The 17,529-nt window shown below is 41.7% G+C and overlaps 1 protein-coding gene across 1 annotated transcript in view; it reads left to right on the top strand.

Moving 5' to 3' along the window:
* Pi4ka (phosphatidylinositol 4-kinase alpha) overlaps nucleotides 1-17,529 on the top strand; it is a 136,809-nt gene that overhangs the window by 12,765 nt on the left and 106,515 nt on the right. Inside the window, exons 2-7 of the mRNA XM_042666171.1 lie at nucleotides 806-922; nucleotides 7,207-7,300; nucleotides 10,637-10,725; nucleotides 12,632-12,704; nucleotides 13,635-13,894; nucleotides 16,138-16,204. Coding sequence (XP_042522105.1) covers nucleotides 806-922; nucleotides 7,207-7,300; nucleotides 10,637-10,725; nucleotides 12,632-12,704; nucleotides 13,635-13,894; nucleotides 16,138-16,204 — 700 coding nt within the window. The remainder of the gene's footprint in view (nucleotides 1-805; nucleotides 923-7,206; nucleotides 7,301-10,636; nucleotides 10,726-12,631; nucleotides 12,705-13,634; nucleotides 13,895-16,137; nucleotides 16,205-17,529) is intronic.

The raw sequence follows: 17,529 nt of genomic DNA, 5'->3' as shown, positions 1-17,529 counted from the left end.
GATATTAAAAGCCACCATACCTTGCCTGGCTTTTTGTTTTGTTTTGGCAGTTTTAGGTATTGAACTCAGAGTCTTGAGGTTGGTAGGCAGGCATTCTACCACTTAAGCCAAGGTTGTTTGATTTATGCCTTGCCTGGTCTTCAGTCCTTCTATTTGTGCTTACTCATGTTGCCAGGGTTAACAGGTATATACTATGTGTCCAGCTATTGGTTGAGATGGAATCTAGTGAACTTTTTTGCCTGGGCTGGCCTCAAACTCCAGATCTTCCCAGATCTTCTTTCTGCTTTCCAGATTATTGGGATTACAGGCTTGCATACCCATGACTGACTGACTGGTTTTATTTGTTTTGTTTTATAGGGGTACTAGGACTTGAACTTAGGGCCTTCTGCTTTTGCTTAGAGTTTTACACTCCAGCTTAGCCAACTTCCACTTCCAGATTTTTGTGTGTATGTGATGGTATTGGGGTTTGAACTCAGGGCCTGGCTGCTGCCTCTTAACTTTTTTGCTTTAGGCTGGTGCTGTACCACTTGAGCCACAACTCCACTTTTGGAGTTGTAACTTGAAAATACAAGTCTCAGTGAACTTTCCTGCTGGGGCTCTTTGAACTGCAATTCTCAGATCTCAACCTTCTGAGTAGCTAGGATTACAGGCATGAGTCACCAGTACTTGCCTCCCATGAGTTGTTAATTGAAATAAAATAATGATTTATTTGGGTATGAACATCTATAAGAACATCTATAAGAGTCACTTAGTCTGAATGTGGCATTATATTTTTGAAGCTATTTAAAAAATTTTAATTTTCTAGGTCCAAAAGCTGCTTTGCATGTGTCCAGTAGATTTCCATGGGATCTTCCAACTAGATGAAAGACGGAGAGATGCAGTAATTGCATTGGGCATTTTTCTTATTGAATCTGATCTTCAGGTAAGTCTTTACTAAATTTAGTATATCTTAAGTATAAAGAGCTTATAAAGAGAATTTACATTTGTATGTGCTTATATTTACCTAGTGCAATAGGAAATAATTTTTTAAACCTTGTGATTATATTATGTTGTTTTTTTAAAAAGGTAATTTATTTGTTTATTTTGTAGAAAGGAAACTCCTTTGAGATGTTAACAGTGTGTCTTCCAGAGCAGGCTTAGGCATATTGCTCAGTTAGAAGGTATCATTTTTTTTTCCTTCTAAAAGGACAAAAATCACTGAAGATCGTTTTGGCATAAAGCCATCTTTTTCAAAACTGTGATAGAAATAACTTTATATATATATATTTTTTTCTTTTTTCTTTTTCTTTGTTCCAGTCTTGGGGCTTGACCTCAGGGCCTAGAAACTATCCCTGAACTTTTTCACTCAGGGATAGCACTCTAACACTTGAGCCACTGCTTGACTTTCAGCTTTCGGGGTGTTGATTGGAAATAAGAGTCTTGTGGACTTTCCTGCCCAGGCTGGTTTTGCACCATAATCCTCATATCTCAGCCTCTTGAATAGCTAGGATTACAGATGTGAGCACCTGGTACTTGGCATTAAATATACTTTTTTTTTTTTTCTGTTGGTCATAAGGCTTGAACTCTGGGCCTAGGCCCTGCCTTGTCCCTGAGCTCTTTTGCTCAAGGCTAGCATTCTACAACTTTAAGTCACAGCACCATTTCTGGTTTTCTGATGGTTAATTAGATATAAAAGTCTTACAGACTTTACTGTATAGGATGGCTTTGAACCACGGTCCTCAGATCTCAGCCTCCTGAATAGCTAGGATTACAGGTATGAGCCACCAGCACCCAGCTCAATATATTTTCTATAGAGATTAAAGATGAGGGCTGGGATGTAGCTCAGTGGCAAAGTGCTTGCCTAGCAAGTATAACGTCCTGGGTTCAACCCCCAGTACCAAAAAAAAGAAAAGACAAAAAAAATACAGTTAAAGATCAGCTTTTCCAGGCCCCGGTGGCTTACTCCTGTAATCCTAGCCACTCAGGAGCCTGAGATCTGAGGATCTCAGTTCAAAGCCAGCCCGGGCAGGAAAGTCTGCGAGACTCTTATCTCCAATAAACTACTCAGAAAACTGGAAGTGGCACTGTGGCTCAAGTGGTAGAGCACTAGCCTGGAGCTGAAGAGCTGAGGAACAGTGCCCAGGACCAGAGTTCAGGCCCCACAACCGAAAAAAAAAAAGAAAAAGACCAGCTTTCTAATTACTACGGAAAATACCTTGTGTTGTTTTCATTTTATCTGTTATACTGCCCAGGCCCAGAGTTCAAGCTCCATGACCAGAAAAAAAAAAAAAAAATCATGACCTTTCTTTCTTGGGCTGGCTTTGAACCATGATCCTCAAATCTCAGCCTCCTGAGTAGCTAGGATTACAGGAGTGGGCCAGTTTCTCAGCCTTAAACAATATTATTTTTGATCAAGTATTTAAATTTTTTTTGCTGGTGTTTAAGCCTGGTGCCTTACATCTTACGTTATGCAAACATTCTACAATTGAGCCATTATTCCCCCCTCCCCAGCTCTTGTCAGAGTTTTTTTTTCCTTCTGCTGGGATGGCTTCAATTCAGGGCCTTGAGTTCTCTCATGCTTGGTTGCTTGGCTGTCATAGTACCACAGTTTGCTTGATTGGTTGATACTTTATCATTTGAGCCATGCCTCCTGCTCAGCTGTGTGTGTGTGTGTGTGTGTGTGTGTGTGTGTGTGTGTGTGTGTGTGTGTGTGTGTGTGTGTGTGTGTGTGTGTGTGTGTGTGTGTGTGTGTGTACTGTCCTAGATGCTGTCTCTGGGCTTTTTTTTTTTTTTTCCCTCAAGGCTCATTCTCTACCACTTGAGCCACAGCTCCACGTCTGGCTTTTGGTAGTTTAGTAGAGATAAGAGTCTCACAGACTGTCCTGCCCAGGCTGGCATTGAGCCATCATCTTCTGATCTCAGCCCGCTGAGTAGCTGGGATTACAGGTAGAGCCACTGGTGCCTGACTCCAGCCTAGCTTTTGTTGGTTATTTTGGAGATGGAATCTCGAAGACATTTCTTTCTGGACTGATTTTGAACTACTACAGATCTGTCTTCTGAGTAGCTAAGATTACAGGCATGAGAGACGAACACTTAGATATGTCAGAGTATTTATAGTTTGGGGGGAAAATGCTGTTTTTTGTTTTTTTATTTTTGGCAGTATTAGGGTTTGAACTCAGTTCCCTAGGTGGTCACTTTACCACTTGAGCCACTCCATAAGCTTGTTTTCTGTTGGTTATTTTTTGAGATAGGGCCTCACTCTGTGCCCAGTCTGACCTGGATTGTGATCTTCCTATTTGTTCTGCCATGCATTGCTGTGATGATAGACATGTGCCACTGTATCTAGTCATTCCCCAGTAACTTGAGATGACAAGCACCCAACCATTAATCAAGACATAGTCTTGGGCTGGGAAGGTAGCTCAGTGGTAGAGCGCTTGCCTTGCATGCCTGAGGCCCTGGGTTCGATTCCTCAGCACCACATCAGCAAAAAGAAAAAAGCTGGAAGTGGTGCTGTAGCTCAAGTGGTAGAGCGCTACCCTTGAGCTGAAGAGCTGAGGAACAGTGTCCAGGCCCAGAGTTCAGGCCCCAGGACCAGACCCCTGCCCCCCCCGCCCAAAAAAAAAGACATAGTCTTATAGCTGTGTACTAGTAGGTTCATGCCACTTAGCTATTCAGGAAGCTGAGATCTATGGGTCAAGGTTCAAAGCCAGCCTAAGCAGAAAAGTCCATGAGATTCTTATCTCCAATTAACCACCAAAAAGCCAGAAATAGAAGTGTGCTTCAAGTGGTAAATCACCATTTATTATTTATTTATTTATTTTTTGGTCGTAGGGCCTGAACTCTAGGCCTAGGCACTATCCCTTGGCTCTTCAGCTCAAGGCTAGTGCTCTACCACTTGAGGCACAGCGCCACTTCTGGCTTTTTCTGCTTATGTGGTGCTGAGGGATCAAACCAGGTCCTCATGCATGCGAGGCAAGCACTCTACCACTGAGCCACCTTCCCAGCCCCAGTAAATCACCATTTTGAAGTGGAAAAAGCTAAGGGAGAGTTCCAGGCCATTAGTTTATACTGGAACAAAAAAGAAGTAAATAGGGCTGATAATGTAGCTTAGTGGTAGAGTGCTTGCCTAGCATGCATGAAGCTCTGGGTTCAATTCCTCAGTATCACATAAACAGAAAAAGTCGGAAGTGGTACTGTGGCTCAAGTGGTAGAGCACTAGTCTAGCCTGGAGCAAAAGACGCTCAGGGGGCTGGGAAGGTGGCTCAGTGGTAGAGCGCTTGCCTTGCATGCATGAGGCCCTGGGTTCGATTCCTCAGCACCACATAAGCAAAAAGAAAAAAGCCAGAAATGGCGCTGTGGTTCAAGTGGTAGAGCGCTAGCCTTGAGCTGAAGAGCTGAGGGACAGCACCCAGGCCCAGAGTTCAGGCCCCACAACCGGACCCCACCAAAAAAAAAAAAAAAAAGACGCTCAGGGACAGTTCCCAGGCCTTGAGTTCAAGCCTCAGGACTGACAGAAAAAAGAGAAGTAAATAAGTTTTAAAAGAGTTATGCATGGGGGGGAGGGGGGAGGCTGGGAAGGGATGTGAAGGGTAAACCAAAGGACGAGGCTGCAATGCTTGGTAAGAAATGTACGCATTATCCTGCCCATGTAATTGTAACCCCTCTGTACAGTATGTTCACAAATAAAATAAAATTTAAAAAAAAAAAAAAAGAGTTATGCAAACGTTTCTGGCACATTCTGGCCTCAAAACATGATCCTTCATCTATGCCTCCTAAACAGGTAGGATTTTAGGTTTGAAACACTGTTCCACCAAAAATATTTATGTTATCTGACCAAGATTACATAAGAAACCAAAATTAAGATGCATAGCTTCATTTTAGTTTTTTAGCTGTAGTGATATGTAAATGTGCAAAACAAGAAAATTATTTTTTTCCTTTTTTTTTTTGCTGGTCGTGGGGCCTGAACTCTGGGCCTGGACACTGTCCCTCAGCTCTTCAGCTCAAGGCAAGCACTCTACCACTTGGGCCACAGCGCCACTTCTGGCTTTTTCTGCTTAACTGATGATGAGAAATCGAACCCAGGGCCTCATGCATGCAAGGCAAGCACTCTACCACTGAGCCACTTTCCCAGTCCTTTTTTCCTATTTTTTTTTGTGTGTTTTTAATGCTAGTGATGCAACCCAGAGCCATGTGCATGCTAAGTAAGCACTTTACCACTAAACTACATCCTTGGCCCCTCTTCTTCTCTCTATGCCAAATCCTCCATAAATATGAAATGAATTATGGAGGGAAGAAAATAATTTTTAACTATTTCTCTTTAAACTTGGAAATACTCTGGCAATTTTTTTTCTGTTGTGATAGCTTGAATTCATAGCTTGCTTGGCATGCTTGCTTATGGCTGGTAATCTACCAGTTCAGCTATGCCTCTAGTCCAGTTTTTTTGCTAGTTGATTGTAGATGGAATCTTACGGATTTTTTTTGTCCTGGCTAGCTTTGATCCACAATCTTTCAATCTTATGGCTAACAGGAGAGACGTGCACCATGCTTCCTCAGCTCTCTGAGAATACCCTACAGACTGTCATTCTCTTGGTTCAACTAATGTTGGCATTGCATGACTCTTTCCAGTGTGGCCTTCTTTTGTGTACAGTCCCTGGGCTATCCAGGCAGCAATGTGGCCAAAGTAGTGGGTAACAACTTTTACAGGGAATATACAATGCAAACCCTGTGAGTTTGTGCATCTTGGTTTGTGCATCTTGGTTACTAGAATCTTGGACAGATGTTCTAGCCAGCTTAATATCATTTACAGGAACTTTTTTTTTTGGGTGGGAGGGTGGGTTGGTGATGAGGCTTGAACTCAGGGCCTGCGCATTGTCAATAAGCTCTTTTGCTCAAAGCTAGTGCTCTACCACTTTGAGCCACAGCTTCACGTTTGGTTTTCTGATAGTTAATTGGAGATAACAATCTCATAGACTTTTCCTACCTGGGCTGGCTTTGAATCACTATCCTCAGATCTCAGCCTCTTGAGTAGCTAGGATTAAGACATGAGCCATCAGTGCCCAGCAGAACCTTTTTTTTTTTTTTTAATGAATCTATATTTAGATAGAACTTAGAAGAGACACTCTCTATTCCATTGAGCAACAGTTGGGGACACTTGAAATCAGAGGGCTAAGCTGGGAGTGGTGGAACATACCTGCAATTTCAGCACTCAGGTGGTTAGCCAGAGCTTCATAGTGAGATCCTCTGTCAAAGAAAAAGATAAAAGAAAACATTAGGGGTTGGAATTCCTGAAGACTGGTTCGTGCATATGTCTGGGGGCTTACCTCTATGTATCTGACTTCTCTGACTTCTCTATTCTGACAAGGCCTTGGGCCTTGTCATAATATCACACCTAGTGTCTTGAGAAAGAACCAAGTAGAAGCTGCATTGCCAGTCACTAAGGGATTCCTTTTCAAAGGGTGTGATGTATTAGATTCTACCTTTGGTTGAGAAGAACATCAAAACTTGCAGCCATGTTTCTAAAACCATCTCATGAGTTTTTATTTGTTTTATGATTTAGAATAGCCATTACCCATTTCTGGAACATGCTTATCTAATTCTCAACTGGAGCAGCTATAAATAAAGGAAGTAGTCCCCCCCAAATCAATGTTGGAAGACTGTGGAGCTGTTTATTATTGGTTCATTTGGAAATGTGAGGAAAGTAATTTTTTTCGTTTGACTGATGTTGGTCGTGAACTCCAGTGTTCAACTTTGAAAGGTGTTAAGGGGAAACATGAAGCAGGAGTTTTTACAAAAGGAACACAGGGATATGAACAGAAAAAAAAAATCAAGCTGAGATACTTGTGACAAACTCCTCTCCAGTCGCAAGAATCTTATCCTGGGTAGTTTGGGTGAATCTATATACCTCTCGCTGAAGGCAGCTTTAAATGTGTGTATACATATACCTCTGGAGAATGCCTCCTAGGAGGCCATTCCCCAGAGGAGGCCTAGATACTCAGCTCCGGAAGGCAGATTTAGCTATTCTCTTCAGCCTCTTTGATGCAGGCTGATATAACATCTTCTGGACTCTGCTGTGTGGAAACAGGATGCATGTGTACTTACTGAGTGCTTTTACATTATCTCTGGAGAATTTTGAGATGCATATGGATATATCAATATGGATATGCTTTGAGTTTAATCTGTGCAAAAAATCCTATTGTTGTTTATAACATTTATTTTTTTTCCCCAAAGCACAAAGATTGTGTGGTTCCTTACCTTCTTCGACTCCTCAGAGGTCTTCCAAAAGTGTACTGGGTTGAAGAAAGCACAGCTCGGAAAGGCAGAGGTAATTTCATATAATGTGTTCTCTGAATGCAAGGACAAATAGATTCAGCATCTTTAAGGATCAAGTGTTGCTTTATATTAATGCACCAGTTAAAACAGGTTTAACTGCTCTCATTCCTAGCTGTGTAACTACTCACTGCTTATAGCATGTGGGCTGAGTGTCCTGTTGTCAAGAGCCGAGGAAGGGAGAAGGCATGCCTGGCTGCAGCTTTTTTTTTTTTTTTTTTGCCTCTTCTGAAAGAGCAACCTACCTTTTCTCATATACCATTGGCCAGAATTGACTATATGCCCGTTGTCCGACCAGTCAGATTGTCCTTAGACACGTGTTCTAAATAGATGGTGTAGACTCAGTTAGGAAGTACACCATAAATAGTTTTTTTTATTTTGTTGCTATTAAGTTTTAATTAAACTTTGCATCTTTAGAAATGGACTAATTCCATGTATATTTCTGTTCAACTGGTATTTTATTTAGAGACAAAGTGAGATAGTTTCTGCTCCTCCTCTTCGCCATTGCTCTCCTTCCTTATTTTCCTACTTCTGAAATATTCACGTGTCTACTGTGTGCCAAGTATTGTAACCAAGAAAACACTTAGAACTCAGATGTTCTTATACCAATTTCCAAGGCTCCAAAATCAGGTTGGCATACCTCTAACGTTTTAAAGCTCTGAAAGGCTTATTGTATTTTGAATGTAGCTGTGGAAGTGGCTCAGTGCTGCACTGTTTGTGTAATAAGCACAAGACCCTACTTTGGGCCCAGTGCTGTTAAAAAGAAGAAGAAGTAGAGGGATAGAGACAGACGCTTCTCTTTCACATTGGTAGCATTGGCATAATTTGTTAGGTAGGCTAATGACCTATTTTGCTGGTATAAACATCCTCCTGTGACTATATTCCTCTTTATCTTTGTTTTTCAGTATTTCCAGTGACCTGCCATGCCTAAAACTCATAGATCTCAAATTGTATGTCTTCCATGATTTGAAGGAATATAGATTAAATAGAGTGCCATTACCTAAAAGTTGGATGACTGTGTCCAGCATTGTTTCACCTAATTTGAAGACAAGTGGACACTAGTATTTTTTGTTTGTTTTTGGGCCAATTCTTTTTTGTTTTGGTCAGTCATGGGGCTTGAACTCTGGGCCTGAGCACTATCCCTCAGCTCTTCCGCTCAAGGTGAGCACCCTACCACTTGAGCCACAGAGCTACTTCTGGTCTTCTGGTGTTCAATTGGAGATAAGAGTCTCATGGACTTTCCTGCCCAGGCTGGCTTTTAACCACGGTCCTCAGATCTCGGCCTCCTGAGTAGCTAGAATTACAGGCATGAGCCACTGGTGCCCAGCTTTATTTTTGTGCCAATTCTGAGGCTTGAATTTAGGGCTTAGCTTTTTTTTTTCCAATCTTATTTTATATTTTTCTTTTTTGTCAGGCCTGAGGCCTGAGCACTAATCCCTGAGCTTCTTTTGCTCAAAGCTAGCACTCTTACCACTTGAGCCCTTCTGGCTTTTTCTGTTTATGTGGTACTGAAGAATTGAACACAGGGTTTCATGCATGCTAGGAAAGCACTCTACCACTAATCCACGTTCCCAACCTCCCACTGGTGCTTACCACTTCTTTCATTTTGGTGTTAATTGAGGAGTTTCATGAGCTGCACTGCCTGGAATGGCTTCAAACTGAGATCTTCAGATCTCAGCCTTCGAAGTAACTAGAATTAGAGGCAGAAGCCACCAGCAGCTACGAGTAGGTTTTAGTTACAAAACAAAGATAATTTTTATATGCATGAATTTATGTTAGAACGAACAACATTATTTAGAATACTGTTAGGATAAATAATTTTCCAGAATTTGTATGTCTATGTGCTGAGGATGGAACCCAAGGATTTATATGCCAAACATGTTCTACCACTGAGCTACGCCATCTGCTCTTTTAAGTTTCCTATTTGGAAGCAGTAATTTATTTTTTTTCTTTTCCCTTTTGTTTTTCAAGGTGGTATTACTCTGTTAGAGTCTAGAACAGTATTTCTCAGCATCAGCATTACCTAGTAACATGTTAGAAATGCACATTTTCAAACTCTATGTAAGAGCTAGTAATTTGAAACTCTGGGAATGGGACATGGATGGTCTGAGTTTTAACAAGCCTCCAGTAAATCTGACATGTACAAGATAGAAGATCTAGGATTGCATTTTAAAACTTTTTTTTTGGGGGGGGGGGGTTACTGAGGTTTGACTCAGGGTATAAATCCCTTAGCTTTTTTGCTTAAAACTGGCACTTTTTCATTTGAGCCACAGCTCTACTTTCAGCTTTTTGGTGGTTAATTGAAGATAAGAATCTCACAAACTTTGCTGTCTGGGCTGGCTTTGAACCATGACCCTCAGATCTCAGCCTTCTGAGTAGGTAGGATTACAGGAGAGAGCCACCAGCACCTAGTTCATTTTCGGTCATTTAGATAACACTCCCCCCAGCCTGTAGGGCTCTTCTAATAGTCTCATTGCTAAGAGGATTAGCACTGGGAGAACTAAAAGCTTATGAGGCGTGGCTGAGGTATAAATCACTTATAGAGGATGTGCTTAGCATGTGTAAGGCTCTGTCAATTCCCAAGAATCAAAACATAAAATAATTTTTAAAAAGAAGGTTTTAAAGAATAAAGAAAAACTTTGGAAGCTATAATTTTCCCCATTTGCCAAAACAAAGCAGAAAAGAAAATATAAGCATACTGTTCTCTTTTAAAATAATATTGAAGCCGGGACTGGTGGCTCACGCCTGTAATCCTAGCTATTCAGGAGGCTGAGATCTGAGGATCACAGTTCAAAGCCAGCCCGCCCAGGAAAGTTCATGAGACTCTTATCTCCAATTAAACACCAGAAAACCAGAAGTGGCACTGTGGTTCAATTGGTAGAGTGCTAGCCTTGAGTGGAAGAGCTGAGGGACAGCGCCCGGGCCCAGAGTTCAAGCCCCATGACCAAAAATAAAATAAAATATTATTGATATGCATTTGACAGTTGTCTTTCAGATGTGCCAATCAGTCTATCAAGATTGATTTCTCACTTTTATTTAGGAAGTAAGAAGTAGACACTGCTTTGTGAGAAGCTGTAATCTTAAACTATAAATTGACTCACGAAGCATTTAAATTTATTGAACCAAAACATTTTATTAAAAAAAGAAAGGTAGAAGTATGTCTAAGCAAACATGTGGCCATATTTGTTTTATTGAGACTTAGTGAGGCCAGACAGTAGAAGCTAGTCCCCTAGCAGGCCATGTAAGAGAGGAATATAGTTAATTGGATGGCCAGCATGTTGACCCAGTATCTTGTTTCTGATAGTCTGATTCATGTCTTCACATCTCCCAGGCGCCCTCCCTGTTGCAGAGAGCTTCAGCTTCTGCCTGGTAACTTTGCTGTCTGATGTGGCTTTTAGGGACCCCTCACTTAGGGATGAGGTAAGTGTATGGGATTTTGTGCATGGCTATTAGACCAAAAAGAATCTCGAAGTGATTGTTTGTGTTGATTTTTTTTCTATGTTCATGGTAGACCTAGGAATTGTTTCATACTTGCTTTTCAACTTACAGTGTTTGTTAGAATCTCATGAGTCTTTTTTTTTCTTTTAATTTTTTTTGTTATTATAAAGGTGCTGTACAAAGGGGTTATAGTTAAATAAGTCAGGTAAAGAGTACATTTTTTTTGGACAATATCACCCCTTGCTTTGCTCTCTCACAGTTTTCCCTCCCATCCCTGCCTACAAGTTGTATGGTTCATTCAACATTATGTCTAGCGCTATATATGTTGTTCACCCGTTGTCCCTCCATTTCTGTGCCCCCCTTACCCTTCCAAAGTCAGACAAAGGAAAAAACAAAACAAAAAGAAAAGGAAACAAAAACAGCAACAAAGAAAAAACTTCTTATTTCCATTTCCTGGAGTTCATTTTAATAAATACAGTTTTATATGATCAAATGCACATAGGCAATTGCGCTTTTGTGTTCTGTTCCTAAGAGTATCCTTCATGAATCTTTTATTCAACATTCCTCAAAGCCCTGTAAGGCAGGCAGAAAAAAGATAGTAAAAGCTTATTTCCTTCTAGATAGACATTGTTCACAGAAAAGCATTTGTTATGTTGCCAAAGCTTTTTACCTTTGAGTACTTACTTGCTGTTAACATGTAGTTCATACTTATTTTTAAAGAAAGAATAAGAACTAGGCCTGTGTAATTCCAGAGATAGAAGAAGGTCTTAGTTTGAGTCCAGTCTAAGCAAAAAGTTGGCAAGACCCCATCACAACAAATAAGCTAGGTATGATGAGTCATGTCTGTACTGAAGATTAGGTAGAATCATCTTGGTCTGAAGCCAGCCAGAGCAAAAAACAAAAGACCCTATCTGAAAAAATAACTAAAGCAGGGGCTGGGAAGGTGGCTCAGTGGTAGAGTGCTTGCTTTGCATGCATGAGGCCCTGGGTTCAATTCCTCAGCACCACATAAGCAGAAAAAGCCTGAAGTGGCGCTGTGGCTCAAGTGGTAGAGCACTAGCCTTGAGCTGAAGAGCTGAGGGACAGCACCCAGGCCCAGAGTTCAGGCCCCACAACTGGCAAAAAAAAAAAAAAAAAAAAAATGGGAGGGGAACAGAGGCTCTAAGTCATTGAGTATTTTCCTAGCAAGCATGAGTCAGTGAATTCAGGTCCCAATACTATTCCCTGCCCCCCCCCAAAAAAACAAAGCAGTTGAGAAAGAATACCATCACAGTTTAAGTTTTTTCTTAATTAGATTTATCATTTAAGAACAATGGTGAACTGGGAAGATGGCTCAGTGGTAGAGCACTTGCCTTGCATGCATGAGGCCCTGGGTTCGATTCCTCAGCACCACATAAGCAAAAAAAAAAAAAAAAAAGCTGGAAGTGGCACTGTGGCTCCAGTGGTAGAGTGCTAGCCTTGAGCGCAAGAGCTGAGGGACAGCACCCAGGCCCAGAGTTCAGGCCCCACAACCAGACCCCCCCCCCCACAAAAAAAAAAAAGAACAATGGTGAATGGAACTAGGACTTTTTAGTTGTAAAAGGAGATAATTTGGGAACCTATCATCTGTTAAGAGAATATGGAGGAAGAAATGGTCCCAAGGGCCATGGATGTAAGCTTCAAGGGATCAACATGAGTTCATTGTTAGCAGGAGCTAAGTTACAAGTCTGGAAAGGGACAGTTTCTGTCCATGAAAATTGGCTAATTGGCCACTTGGCATAGCCCATTGTGGAGGGAGATTATGGGATTCATCTGGATAATGCCTAAAGCTTCGTCAAATTTTTTAGTTTTGTGATATTTATCTGATTCTTTTAATAAATTGTTTATTTTGTTTGCTTTACTCTTGCAGATTTTAGAGGCACTTTTGCAGGTTTTGCATGTCCTTCTGGGAATGTGCCAGGCCTTGGAGATTCAAGAAAAAGGTATGATTATAAATCTTTATCTGTTTTTTTTCTTTCTTTTCTTTCCCATTCCCCTTCCTCTCCTATCTCCTCCCTTCTTTTTCCCTCTCCTTTCACTTGTTCCCTCCCCCCTCTCCCTTTTCCTTCCCCTTCTTTTCATGGTTAGTCAAAGAATAACTTCTGTGACTTGTGGGTGGATTTTTTTTTTGGGTCCAGTCATGGGGCCTGAACTCTGGGCCTGGGCGCTGTCCCTCAGCTCTTCAGCTCAAGGCTAGCGCTCTACCACTTGAGCCACAGTGCCACTTCCGGCTTTTTTCTTTTTGCTTATGTGGTGCTGAGGAATCGAACCCAGGGCCTCAGGCATGCAAGGCAAGCGCTCTACCACTGAGCCAACTTCCCAGCCCATTGTGGGTGGATTTTTGCCCCCTAGTCTTTGCTCTTTTCTCTGGTACCTAATATGCACCTGAAACATGAAAATTTTACATTTGTTATATACTGAGAGGCTATTTGGGATCTTGTGTACAATCTGTACACAAATGCCAGGTGCCTTTAGACATAATTTCATTCTTTTGGGTAAAGTATAAGTGGTTTAGTTAATTTCCAAGAGATATTTTCCCCATTGGTATTTATAAGCTACCAATATGATCCTAGATAGTCAAGGAACTTGGTAACATGACCCAGCTATATTACTGATTTTAATGTGCCATGAATAGATAAAGACCTCCCAAGGCAAGAAGTTTTGATAGAGACCCCGACTGACATTATTGGTACTAACAGGCTTAAAATATCATTATGTTAGCCTTCAGGGTTGACCCTCCCTGTTACTTTAGCTTATTCTCAGTCTTCAGTGGGTGGGTAGTGAAATGTTAGCCAGCGCCACAAGTTAGTACAGTATGACTCTCACAGGTAACTTATCTCCTCCTCTGGTGACATTCACCCTTTATTTTCTAGAATACCTTTGCAAGTATGCAATCCCATGCCTGATAGGAATCTCTCGAGCATTTGGACGTTACAGCAACACAGAAGAATCTCTCCTCTCAAAGCTCTTTCCCAAAGTCCCTCCTCATTCCCTTCGAGTCCCAGAAGAGCTTGAAGGCATTCGAAGGCGTTCCTTCAATGACTTCCGCTCCATCCTCCCCAGCAATCTACTGACAGTCTGTCAGGAAGGCACCCTGAAGAGGAAAACCAGCAGTGTATCGAGCATCTCTCAGGTGGGCCTGCCTCTTGGGATAAGAGCAGGGAGGGAGGATCTTCTTAAGTGCTCATATGAAGAAAATACCACTTGCATATAATTTGAGAAACTAGAATGTGAAAGATTCACTAGAATTCTTTTTTTGGTTTTTTATCTTTTTGTGCCTGTACTGGGGCTTGAACTCAGGGCCTAAAGGTTGTCACTGTTTTTTTGCTCAAGGCTAGCACTCTGCCACTTGGTCCACACAGCTCCAATTCTGGCTTTTTGGTAGTTAATTGGAGAAGAGTCTCATGTTCTGGCTGGCTTTGAGCTGAAATCTTCAGATCTTAGCCTCCTGGGTAGCTAGGATTACAGGCACGAACCACTGGCACTTGGCTCTTGTAATATAAAGACTTACTTTAGGGCTGGGAAAGTGGCTCAGTGGTAGAGTGCTTGCCTTGCATGCATGAGGCCCTGAGTTCAATTCCTCAGCACCACATAAGCAGAAAAAGCCGGAAGTGGGTGCTGTGGCTCAAGTGGTAGAGTACTAAGCTTGAGCTGAAGAGCTGAGAGACAGGGCCCAGGCCCAGGCCCAGAATTCAAGCTCCACAACTTACAAAAAAAAAAAAGAAAAGACTTCGCCCGTTTTTGAAAAAATAATTTTGCTCTATTGTTTGTTTTGTTTTGATTTTTTGAATCAGAGACTTGCTCTGCTTCATTCCAAGCTGGCCTGGAATTCTTGTGTAGCCCAGGCTGGTCTCAAATTTGTGATTCTCCTGCCTTTTTAGTGCTGAGATTGCAGGTATGTACCACCATGCTTGGTTCCTTTTTAACATTTGTTAATGCTTTCATAGTGTATACCCTATTTGTATACATATCAGAGCAGTTAGGTGCTAAACTCTGTTCTGAGTAGGAGATAGTTTGTGTTCTTATAGAGTATGTAATTGAACTGGTCACAGTAGCACATGCCTCTATTCCAAGATTTGTGAGTTAGATGCAGGGGAATTGTATGTTTGATGTTCACTTAGACTATAGTAAGACTCTGACTCAAAGAAAACAAAGCAAAACTGAAAGAGAAATAAATAATTGAGAGTTGGGATGTCAGTGGTAAAGTGATTATTATACAGGAGGAACTGGGTTGTATCCCCAGCACTGCAAAACGAAGAAAGCTGTGCGCCGGTGGCTCACACTTGTAATCCTAGCTACTCAGTAGGCTGAGATCTGAGGATCATGGTTCAAAGCCAGCCCCGGCAAGAAAGTCTGTGAGACTCTTATCTCCAATTAACCACCAGAAAACTGAAAGTGGCTATGTAGCTCAAGTGGTAGAGCGCTCACCTTGAGCTGAAGAGTTCAGGGATAGTGCGCAGGCCCAGAGTTCAAGCCCCACAACCAACAAAAAAATAAATAAATAAAAAATTATATATTTGACTCATGGAAGAAAGGTAAAAACACTAAGAAAAATTCAAATTCGTAATTATAAATATGTGGTTGACACAGACAATTTTTAATTAGTTTTTTTATTGTGAAAATACTATACAGAAGGATTGCAGTTACATGAGCAAGGTAATGAGTACATTTCTTATCTAGCATTGTTGCCTCCTCCTTTGTTTTTCCCCTACCATCCCTTCCCTCCCACCTCCACAACTACACTTCTTCCCCCACAACTACACTGCCCCCCCAACCACACACACAGACTATTCAGCCAGTGGCTCATGCCTGTAATCCTAGCTACTTAGGAGGCTGAGATCTGAGGATCACAGTTCAAAGCCAGCCCCAACAGGAAAGTCTATGAGACTCTTATCTCCAATTAACCACCAAAAGTGGTGCTGTGCCTCAAGGGCTTGCCCCCCCCCCCAAAAAAAAAAAAAAAAAAAGAACGTTGTAACTGTAGTAGGCCTTAGAGAAGAGCCAAGGCTTAAACCAGCCCTTTCTTTTTTTTGTCAGTCGTGGGGCTTGAACTCTGGGCTTGGGCGCTGTCCCTGCGCTCTTCAGCTCAAGGTAAGCACTCTACCACTTGAGTCATAGCACCACTTCTGGTTTTCTGGTGGTTAATTGGAGATAAGAGTCTCACGGACTTTCCTGGACTTTCCTGCCCAGACTGGCTTTGAACTGCAATCCTCAGATCTCAGCCTTTTGAGTTGCTAGGATTACAGGCTTGAGCCACCGGTGCCCAACACTTAAATCAGCACTTTCTGTATAGTTCTTTGACTGACAAGAAAGAACCTGCTATGAACCTGAGGTCTCACTGACCTTTTCTGATCTATATCTGGTTGTGTGTTGCAGGTCAGCCCAGAACGTGGCATGCCCCCTCCCAGTTCTCCTGGAGGATCTGCCTTTCACTACTTTGAAGGTAGGCTTCATCTCTGCCAAGAACATTGATTTGCTACTTGGATAGTAGGCTCACAGTAATTTCTCATGATTTTAAGGGTACTGATAATTAACTTTCCATTGTCACAGATCTAATAGGTAACGGTTAGCAATTATTTTATTTATTTTTTTGTTTTCATTTAAACTTTCTCTTTGTTTCTTTCTCTCTCTCCCGTTTCTTTCTCTCTCTCCCTCTCTCTCTTTCTCTCTCTCTGCATTTCTCCCTCTGTTTCTGTTTTTCTCTCATTTTCTTCAGTACTGAAGGTCAAACCCAGGGCCTTGTTTTTTCATCTATAAAAATTATATGGGATTGGGAAGGTGGCTTAGTATTAGAGCGCTTGTCTTGCATGCATGAGGCCCTCGATTCGACTCCTCAGCACCACATAAGCAGAAAAATCCAGAAGTGGTGCTGTGGCTCAAGTGATAGAGTGCTAGCTTGAATTGAAGAGCTCAGGGACAGCGCTCAGGCCCAGAGTTCAGGCCCCACATTATTCCTAACTACAAAATTACTTCCTACATTCCACAGACTGAGCTTGATTTTTAGAACCATTTATTAATAGTTGAAACTTCTCTCATTCTACATCTATATTTTGGAATAAATTATTTATGACTTGGGGCTGGGAAGGTGGCTCAGTGGTAGAGTGCTTGCCTTGAATGCATAAGGCCCTGGGTTCCATTCCTGAGCACCACATAAGCAGAAAAAGCCAGAAGTGGCGCTGTGGCTCAAGTAGAGTGCTAGCCTTGAGCTGAAGAGCTGAGGGACAGCACCCAGGACATATTAATTTGGACCAGTGACTGACATGGTTAAGACACTATTTTCTCCTTTCTCTCTTAATGTGCATATAGACCAGGGCCTTCTTGTATATGTTAGGCAAGTACTCAAGCACTAAGCTATAACCCTAGCTTTTGATTTCTTAAAATGTAGACATTTTTTTGCTGGAACTAAGGTTTTAACTCTGAACTTCAGGCTTGCTTTGCTTTCTTCCCTGCTTTACCAGTTGAGACAAAACTTCCCATCCAGTTCTTATTGGTGTTTTTGTTTTTGATAGTACTAAGGCTTGAACTCTGGGCCTAGGCACTGTTCCTTTTTTTGGCTCAATGCTAGTACTCTACTACTTGAGCCATACCTCCATTTCCAGCTTTCTGGTGGTTCATTGGAGATAAGAGTCTTACAGACTTTTCCTGCCTAGGCTGGCTTTAAAGGACATAGTTGCCAGTCATGGTGGCACATGTCTGTAATCTTAGCACTTGGAAGGTTGAGGCAGGAGGATGGAGAATTGTAGCCTAGCCTTTTCTAAATAGCAAGAC

This window comes from Dipodomys spectabilis, unplaced genomic scaffold (genome assembly GCF_019054845.1).
Source record: "Dipodomys spectabilis isolate Male_0828 unplaced genomic scaffold, ASM1905484v1 ptg000363l, whole genome shotgun sequence".
NCBI classification, from domain to species: domain Eukaryota; kingdom Metazoa; phylum Chordata; class Mammalia; order Rodentia; family Heteromyidae; genus Dipodomys; species Dipodomys spectabilis.
Note: the sequence above shows the minus strand (reverse complement) of the source record. Positions and strands in the feature narration are given on the sequence as shown.